This window comes from Penaeus chinensis, chromosome 21 (genome assembly GCF_019202785.1).
Source record: "Penaeus chinensis breed Huanghai No. 1 chromosome 21, ASM1920278v2, whole genome shotgun sequence".
NCBI classification, from domain to species: Eukaryota; Metazoa; Arthropoda; class Malacostraca; order Decapoda; family Penaeidae; genus Penaeus; species Penaeus chinensis.
The window spans coordinates 783,335-793,334 of record NC_061839.1 but is presented as its reverse complement, the minus strand read 5'-3'; the positions used below and the strand labels follow the sequence as shown (position 1 = coordinate 793,334).

The 10,000-nt window shown below is 34.4% G+C and overlaps 1 protein-coding gene across 2 annotated transcripts in view; it reads right to left on the bottom strand.

The window, feature by feature from the left end:
- Positions 1–7,504: 7,504 nt before the first annotated feature.
- The window catches only part of LOC125036549 (ADP-ribosylation factor-like protein 2-binding protein), a 7,355-nt gene continuing 4,859 nt past the window's right edge, over positions 7,505–10,000 (bottom strand). For both annotated transcript variants that reach the window (XM_047629237.1, XM_047629235.1), the window contains exons 4-5: positions 9,805–9,984; positions 7,505–8,684 (exon numbers count right to left, since the gene is read on the bottom strand). In XM_047629237.1, the coding sequence (XP_047485193.1) occupies positions 8,622–8,684; positions 9,805–9,984 (243 nt within the window). In that variant the 3' untranslated portion in view covers positions 7,505–8,621. The remainder of the gene's footprint in view (positions 8,685–9,804; positions 9,985–10,000) is intronic.

The following is a 10,000-nucleotide window of genomic DNA, read 5'->3' as shown; positions in this document are numbered from 1 at the left end:
TTTATGATTGATTACGTAACATATTCATATTTCTGCATAAAAAATATAATCAGTAGAAATTAGATTATGATAACACACTGCGGCAATTCTCTCTTTCTCCACTCCCTCTCCCGTCTCTCCTTTCTCTGCTTTCTTGTCTCTTTTTACCCAGCCCCGCGTCTTCGATGAAAATGCAGTTTTACTTTCACTGGAAAATGGAGTTTAATCAAATCTAAGATTAAGAATTCGTAATATAATTTCCTTTTTTTTTTACTTTGTTTACTTTTTTTTTTTTTTTTTTTTGTTCTTTTAAGTCATTCCTTCTACTTCTTCATTGTTTCTTAGTTTTAACCTTGGGTATCATTTATGGGGTATGAAAAGGAAACGTTCCACTTACCTTTTGTATTTCGTTGCTTTCTTCTTTCAATTTTCTCTTTTTTCCTTTTTCTAGTTGTTTACGTAAAATATTGATTTCTTAGCATAAAAAATCATAAATAGTGGAAGTTAAATTATGATAATAAAACACTCCTGGGACCAAAAGGCGCAAAGTTTCCATGGGCGGACCTGTCACAAGGAGGCCCTTATTTTAGGTCGCTTACTGCTGGAAGAGAAGGCTCTCAGAACTTCCTCATCCTAGCAGTGTAGTAGAATCTACCATAGATTGTTTCTAAATAGATTTAATTATTTCGTTTACTTATTTCTGTTTTTCTAATAAATATATTGTTTTATTCATACTTCTATCAGTTTCTCTCCACTATAATATATCACTGGGGATGTACATGTAAAGGTTTGGGCTTGAGTAATTCATGGTTGAGTATTCAGGTGGTGGCGGTTACCAAGAGTTATGATTTAACTTTGTTTATTGCAAATAGAATAGAGTTAACTAAGAAGTTGATTTTAACATTAGACGTGTGGACCACAAGTTGGGGAACACAATTCTTCTAACCTTTGTTTTTCTACCTTTATTTTCTATTTCTTTCTTTCTTCCCTCACTTCTTTAACTTCTGCCCTCCTCTCTCTTTTCGTCTCTCTTCCTTTTCCCCAAGCCATTCTTACTTCCCTCTCTCCCTTTTCTTTCTTCCCTTGCCTCTCCTCTCCCTCTTTCACTTATACACTGTATCTCACCTGTCTTAACCCATTTAGATTCTATCATAATTATTATATTTCAATTCCGTACACAATGTGTGCACAAAAATAATTTTGTAGCCAATATGAGTAACAAAAAAAAGGAGTCATGCATTGAAACCAACCCTTTCTAATTTTATATTCAAATGTACTGATGTCTTGATTTTTCTTACTTTTAGTAATCAAGAAATTGGGCAGTGATATTTGCAATATAAAAATGACATCAGAACAGTTTATTTCCACGGTCATATTTAGTTTTCTATTTCACTTTTGGGTAATTTTACACGAGCCACCAAGAGTTATGATTTAACTTTGTTTATTGCAAATAGAATCGAGTTAATTCTAAAGAGATTAGATTCTAATTGATTTTTAATAAAAAAAAAAAAAAACATTAGACGTGTTGACTACAAGTTGGGGAACACAGTTCTTCTAACCTTTGTTTTTCTACCTTTATTTTCTTTTTCTTTCTTGCATCCCTCACTTCTTTAATTTCTGCCCTTCTCTCTCTTTTCGTTTCTTTTCCTTTTCCCTGAGTCATTCTTACTTCCCTCGCCTCTCCTCTCCCTCTTCACTTATAAACTGCATTTCACCTGTCTTAATTTGTATCATTTCCAGCAAAATTAAAATATTTCAATTCCTTATACAATGTGTGTACAAAAATATCCTATCACCAGATAAATACAGGTTCTACATAATTTATAAGGATAAGGATTAGTCCTATATGCAAAGCTCAGCTTCGCCCGGGTTATGCCAATGAGGGGAGCCCGACCCGTGTCAACTAATGTCGACTCGCTAACGTGTGTCAGCTGGTGCTGACTCGGCTTAGTCTTTACCCGCCTTGGTATCCAGCCACAGTAGTAACCTAAAGGCGACCATAGTAACTTCTAGCACCTGGGAGGGGCGCGAACAGTCGACCTCTCGGATGAGAGGACGTATCGATATCATTGAACTAAGCCGAGACTTGACAAGTATATATTTTCAAATTTCATATTCAAATGTACTGATGACTTAATTTTTCTCCTTTTAGTAATGATCAAGAAAATGACAATGGTATTAACAATATCAAAATGAAATCAGAACAGTCCATTTCCACTGTCATATTCAGTTTTCACTTTTGGATAATTTTACACACTATGTTTTATTTATACTTCTATCAGTTACTCCATATAGATCATATCATATGTTAATGTTTGGATTTGATTAATTAGACCTTTTTTTCAAATAGGATTGATTTTATTTTTGATGATCAAAAAGAATATACATGTTGACCCCAAGTTGGGCAACACAATTCTTCTCACTTTTTTTTTCTACCTTTATTTTTCTTTCTTTCTTGCTCCCCTCACTTTCTTCTTTGCCTGCAGCCCTCCGCTCTCTTTTCGCCTCTTTTCCTTTTTCCCTAGCCTTTCTTACTTGTTATCTCTCTCCTTACTTCTTCCTTCCCTTTTTCCCCTTTCTTCCCTTGTCCCTCCTCTCCCTCTTCACCTATACACTGCATTTCACATGTATGCCTTCATTTCGTTCTTTTTCTTTGTCTCTATTTATATTCCTAGCAAAATTATGATAACTCAATAGTTTACACGAACGTGTTCACGAATATTCGTCATGTTAGAAAGTAAAGACTACAACTTCAGTAAGTTCTAATAGTATATTGAAATGTGATGATAACTTGAGTTTCTTTACTTTTAGCAATGATCAAGAAAAGCACTAATGATATTTATAATATAAAAAAAAAATGACATCGGAATAGTTTGTTTCTATTGTCATATTTATTTTTTGTTTCACTCTTAGGTAATTTTACATAATAACTTTATTTAGTCGATCGCGACGATTTCGGTAACGGTGGATTTCCCTCACGCTCTATAAGATATGAAGGAAATATGCCGCGGGACACAAACTTTCATATTCTTGGCCCCGATATCAGGGGAGGCCATGAAAGGTGCCAGGGTAACTGCGGGGTAAATTATGAATAATTTACTGATTTCGGTTTAACGTCACGAAACTCCTTTTTTTCAAAGGCTAGGACGGGCCTGTCCAGTGAAAGGACAGGCAGGAATTGGCAAGGTGGAGATGAATATACTAATAGTATAATATATGGAAGACAACGAATCCTCCACGTATTCAAACCAGAGTACAGCGAACGACCGATATGCGGGAGCGTCGATGTGAGTCCGTCCGACGCTTTGTCCTGCCGTTAATTCCTGGATCCTTTGTCTTCCATTTCGGGATGTCTGATAAGTTGGGATGTCTATGTAGGGAGGACGTTTTGTTGGGATGGGGTAGGAGGATTGGGTGTAGGGAGAATATGAGTAGGAGGAGGATGGATATCGGCAGTCACTTTGAGTGTGGAGGGAGCGGGAGTTGTAGAATTTGAAGGTGGATGAGTATTAGTTTGGGACTCGATTATGTAGTTCTGGATATCTTCAAGAGTTTCTGTAGTGGAGTTGGTTGGGGAGTTTTGTGAGATAAAGGTTTTCTTGTGAGGGGGGGAAGAGAAGTCTGGTGTCTGAAAAATAGGGGCAAAGGAAGGTGGAGGTGATTGTGAGGTAGGGGAAGAGGGGGTGGAACGTTTATTCTGTCTGCTGCGGGTAGTGCGGGGAGGGAGAGGGGAAGGTGTTGGGGCTGTAGTAGAGATTGGGGTGTCTGGATTTAGGATGGCAAGAGAATTTGATTGGATAGAGATTGGAGTGTCTGGGTTTAGGATGGCAAAAGAATTTGACTGGGGAAGGTAGGAGGTAGAAGAGGGGAAGTTAGATGCAGGGGGGTTGGGTTTAGGAGAGGGTGTAGGAGCTTGGGAGGTAGCGACATTACTGGAGTAGGGGGTAAGAGAAAAGCCTCGTCGATGTGCTTCCTGTCTGGCTTCACGTAGAGTGAGTCCAAGTCTGAATCTGAGAGTTGCTACCTCAGACTCAAATTTGTAGGTGGGGCAGCGTTTATAAAATACATTATGGGGGCCGCCACAGTTTGCACATGTGCGTGATTGTGCAGAGCAGTTTGATCGAGTATAGCCAGGTTGGGCACATAGCGGGCATCTGGCTGTAGAATGACAGTGTTTGGCTGGGTGTCCTAAACGCCAACAATTTTGGCATTGACGAGGTGGAGGTTGGTATGGTCGGACAGGTAGGGATTCCCCACCTATGTAAACATTAAAGGGAAGGTCATGTCTGCGGAAAGTAATTTTGGCAATGTTGATGGATTTCTTACGATTTCCTCTGGGAGGAATGGAGTAGCATTGTACATATGTTGCATCATAGTCTGTGAGACAAGCGAGTAAGTCCTCTCCACAATCTGACCATTCTTTGTCATAGATTGGGCAATCTGTTGGGGAGATAGAGACAGTTCCAGTACAAGTATTGAGGGTTGGATGAGGTTCTGTAGGGATAGGATTACCACATAGATCAGTTAGTTTTGTTAATGCTATAGCTTCGTTTTCAGTTGTTACTGTGACGAGACGAGAATGGTCGGGTCGGCTACGGAAAGAGACTTTGCCTACTTGTTTTTGGAGGCATTGTTGGAAGAGGAGGGTGTTTTGAGAGTAGGGAGCTGTGGGAGGGATCACGAAAAATCGGTCCCATTTGGCTGGGCTAAATAGAATATTTAGGATTCTTGTAGAGGTGGGGGTAGTAGAAGTGCGGGGACGTGTGGAGGAGGGAGTAGTGTTGAGGGGGGTAGTGTTAATACATATATATACATACATATATATACATACATATATATACATACATATATATACATACACATATTTGTATATACATATATGTATATACGTATATGTATATAATTTATATATATATATATATATATATATATATATATATATATATATATATATATATCTGTGTGTGTGTGTGTGTGTGTGTGTGTGTGTGTGTGTGTGTGTGTGTGTGTGTGTGTGTGTGTGTGTGTGTGTGTGTGTGTGTGTGTGTGTGAGAGAGAGAGAGAGAAGCTACTAATATAAATCAATAACTTATATAAATCTATAAAGAGCATCCTTATTCATTGTAAACCCATTTCATAACTGTAAGGAGGAAGTTAAAAGATGTTATTTTTTTAAATGTATTTAAGTGATTGTGAATCAGGTACAAAATATAAACATTACATTCGTGAACTATGTCATGACAACATCCTACATAAACAGACACTGATATGCATTGTTTAAAAAAAAAAAAAAAAAAAAAAAAAAAAAAAAAAAAAAGTTTATAAACCCATCTACTCTAACCATTAATAACGACAGCTACCACTCTTACCTGGTCCTCTAAGGGGTATTTGAGCATGAGGGATGTGTGTTTCTTATTATCCTGAGGATTCTGAAAGGCCTTGTCTTTAGGTGAAACATGTTTCCACACCTATTTTTGCATGCTTACGTTATTTTTCCATAGCAATGAATATCTTTTGACTACAAGACTGGAAATTACTTTCTATGGAGTGTTTTTATTTCTTTTCTTTTTTTTTCCTGCAGGCTAGGAGTAGGAGGCGAGGCAGCATTAAGGTATGATCAACTGGGTGGTTTACTTTGACATATGGTTGCTGTAACTGATTCAAACTGTGAGGCTGAATGCAAAGGAGTATCGGTACATAATCCCGGTTCCTGGAGAGACGAAAGATGTCCCAGCAGCCTCTTCATGCTTCCTTGCAATCTCTCGCAATTTAAGCTTTACTCAATGCCTCAACATATACAGTACTTTACTCGACATTCCATAAAATAAGAACAATCAATAAAAGTTTGGGCTGCCAATACAATGGGTAAGCTTTGCTGTTTCTGGTTTGTGAAATCTTAATATTTCCATACAGCTAAAGGCAAGGCACACTATACATTACAGTATACTCAGTATATCCCATTTCCTGCAAAGTTTCACTGCATTTGCAATACTATATCTTCATGCTAAACTTTCATTACATATCTGATGATTGTCATGCTGATGAAGCAACTGATATTGCAAATCACATACTAAGTCCTACCACTGGGTCCACTCAGGAGTTATCTTACTATTCTAATTTATATTTACCATTTATTCTGTGAAATCACACCTTTTTCATTCTGCTCGTATTATGCAAGGTTTCACATAACTGGAGTTTTACATAATTATTCATTATATATAAATAAATAAACAAATAAATAATATATACATACATATTTACATACATATACATTTATACATATATATAGATATATATGTATACACATATATATAGATATATATGTATACACATATATATAGATATATATGTATACACATATATATTGATATATATGTATACACATATATTTAGATATATATGTATACACATATATATATATATATATATATATATATATATATGTATACACATATATATATATATATATATATATATATATATATATATATGTGTATACATATATATATATATATATATATATATATATATATATATGTGTATACATATATATATATATATATATATATATATGTATACACATATATATATATATATATATATATATATACACACATACACATATATACAATATATATACATATATGTACATATACATATATATAAATATACATAAATATACATATACATACATGTACTTTTTTTTTCTCTCTTATTCACTTATTTATTGATTTGTTCATTTATCTTTTTTAATGAAAATTAAACGTACTTTTGCTGCTAAACTAGAATAAGTAACAAAGGCTTCTGCTGACCTATTACAATCGCAAATGAAATCTTCTTAAGACCTCATTACACAAAAGTGAATGTGTTACACCACTTATTCAACCCAATCAGCACGGACGGCAAGAATACATGCCATGTCCACTGTAATGCCAGTTCATCTATTGTCTCTACAAACAGATGGCTCTACAAGTGTTTAGTCACCAAAAAGTCAGTTATTAGTCCTACCAATCTCACTTGTTAACCCTTTTCCTTGATTTTTGGAAAGCTTCATTTATATTTCATTATTGTCTTTAATGTTATTAATATCATAATAACAATCAAATAATCATAATATCAAATAGAATAATAACAGTATCAATATTACTAGTATTAGAAAGAAAAACACATTTTCCTGCAAATTTAAGGAATGAGGAAATCAGGCATAGTCACAAGGGCCTACTGATAGACTCCTTGGCGGCTGAGCACATGTGGAGCCATCTGTATGTAATAAGATTCACCAAAAACTACAGGGGACAGTACATAAATCCATAGTTATTGTGTCAATAATACTCATTATTCTACTGCATAGTTCAAGAGCCATAATGTAGGTTACTTGACATCGTAACACAGCTGCTATACTACTTATCAGTGTGATATTATATTTTTGACAAGGCTTATATATAAATGGTCCTCAATCATCACTAAGCATATTTTTTATCACACATATAGAAAAAAAACTATGTATTCATTCATAATAAATACATTTCATTACAAATTTTATTGCATGATCAAATCTCCTCTGACATTTCATGCAACATGCAATTAAACATATGAAGTGACAAAATATAAAATCTACAGCATATTGTTGCTAATTCATTAAAGAATGTCTAGAACTAATAATATAGTAGCTCTATTTCCATAAATATATTATAATTGCTACTTTACCATATAGTGACTGGCAGGCCTTTTAACACTTTATTCTATTAAAGTGGTCCACAATTGGTGATAATAATTTGCTTTCCAAGACACTAAAGAGAAGAAAAGAGATTAGCTCACGATACAATCACTTTCTTACAATTTATCTTACTCATTTTTTTTAGAAAGCTTTGACTTTGGCCATGAGTTTTAGAAATAAGCCACAGATGGGTGATATACAAGAAAATGTTTATATCAAAACCAAAGGATATCTAGGAATATGTTGTTGTACATTTGAAACACAATGTTTAAAAAATTCAAAGCTTTCACAGAAGGGAATTTTTGTCATTTATTTTTTCACTGTAAAAATAAAATACATTTTGGAAATATCTGACTTTTGGAGTTGTATAATTAATTACCAAGCTATGATGAAACAAATTCTGAAAAAATAAATGCTCTACAAGTACACACAGCTTGTACACCAACATACACCAAAGCATTTTTAAATAAGAATAAGAAATTTAAGAAATTATTTTTTTACAGTGCATCACTATAATCACATTTCAACAAATAATTCACACATCATCTCACATCCATGTTAAAAATTTAGTTTGAGAATCATTTGTAATTTACTATTAGTAATGAACAGTACTCTCAACTACAGTTTTCAAATATCTGCCTATTTGACTCCATATCACAGTCACACAGCAGCAAATCCAATACATTACAAACAGTGGCATGGCAACTGGGTGGAATGGCAAGGTCTTAATCCCCTATTACTTTAAAACTGAAATGGGCAGGGAGGACTTTCTCTTACACAAATATCCAATTTGGAAAGATTACAGCCTTTGGCATTTTGAGGTTTTTGTTTTTATTTTTCACTCTCCCCTTCCACCTGTAAAACTCTGACTACATTACCAATTGCACTTTGAAAAAATGCTGGTCCGACGTTCATCTATATCCTTCTAGGAACTCAGTCGTGTTACTTGGAGCAGGTCCTGTAATCTGGCAGATCCATCTTCTGTACTCTGAAGAGACACAAAACAGGATTACTATAAAGATGTTCTGACAAATAGGCATTGTCCTTTATATGCAAGAAAAAACAACAAACTCATAATTTCCCAATTCTATGATAATACAAACACAACAGAATATCAATAAAAACCATACTTTCAGATCTGAATTTTGATCTTTACCAAATCTAACAATACACAATACATAACACTAATGCAGAAGACTAATATATAATAATAATAATAATAATAATAATAATAATAATAATAATACATAAGATTATTGCATGACTAATGTCCTACTTCCATTTTTTAACTTTACAGTGCTTGCAAAACCAAGACAATTTCTGAATAAACCACACTTTGAATTCTGAATTTCATTTATTTCTGAGCCTAACAATCTGCAATATAATATTCTCTTGTGATGCTAAGAAACATGTTATCACGAAGGTGAGTAACCATCTCAACCCAGTCGGCACAGATGGCAAGAATACATGCCATGCCCACTGTAATACAAATTCATTTATCATATTTACACATAGATGGCTCTACAAGTGCTTAGTCACCAAGGAGTTAGTTATTACTCCTACCTATCTCACCTGTTTACCCTTTTCCTTGATTTTTAGAAAGTTTCTTTTATATTATTTCATGGTCTTTAATGTTACCAAAATTTTAATAACAATTTAATAATCGTAATAGCAATAAGAATAATAGTAGTATTGATATCAGAAATACTGGAAAGAAAAACACATTTTCCCACAATTTCAAGGAATGGGGATATCAGGAGCAGTCACTAGGGCCTACTGATAGACTCCTTGCCGGCTGAGCACATGTGGGGCCATCTGTATGTAACAAAATTTACAAATAACTACAGGAGACAGTGCATAAATCTCCAGTCTTTAGGTTAATATTCCATTCTGCACTCTCAGTACAGTATCAAAAAAGTTACACAACCTATTCAATGCTTTCTCATAAAATCAACTTTGTCTTAGATGATTTTGTAAACCAATAACTTATTTTAGGCTGTGATGCTAATTAGAATAAGTATATTAAATGCATGTACGATTCTAAAAAAAACAACAAAAATAAAAAATAAAAACATAACTTCCAGTGGATGTATCAGGGCCAAACTAACCTTTTTGGCCTCTAACATGGCATCCTTAAATGACAAAAAGTCCGAGAAAGTTAACAGTAGATCGAAAACCTCTCCATCAATGGTTTCACTCTTGCTTATCAACTCCTGGAAGGCGTTCATGTTAAACCCCTTTTCTCTGCTCGACAACTCTCTCTCAATGTGGCCTTCAATCAACTTTGTCTGTCGGAAAGAGAGA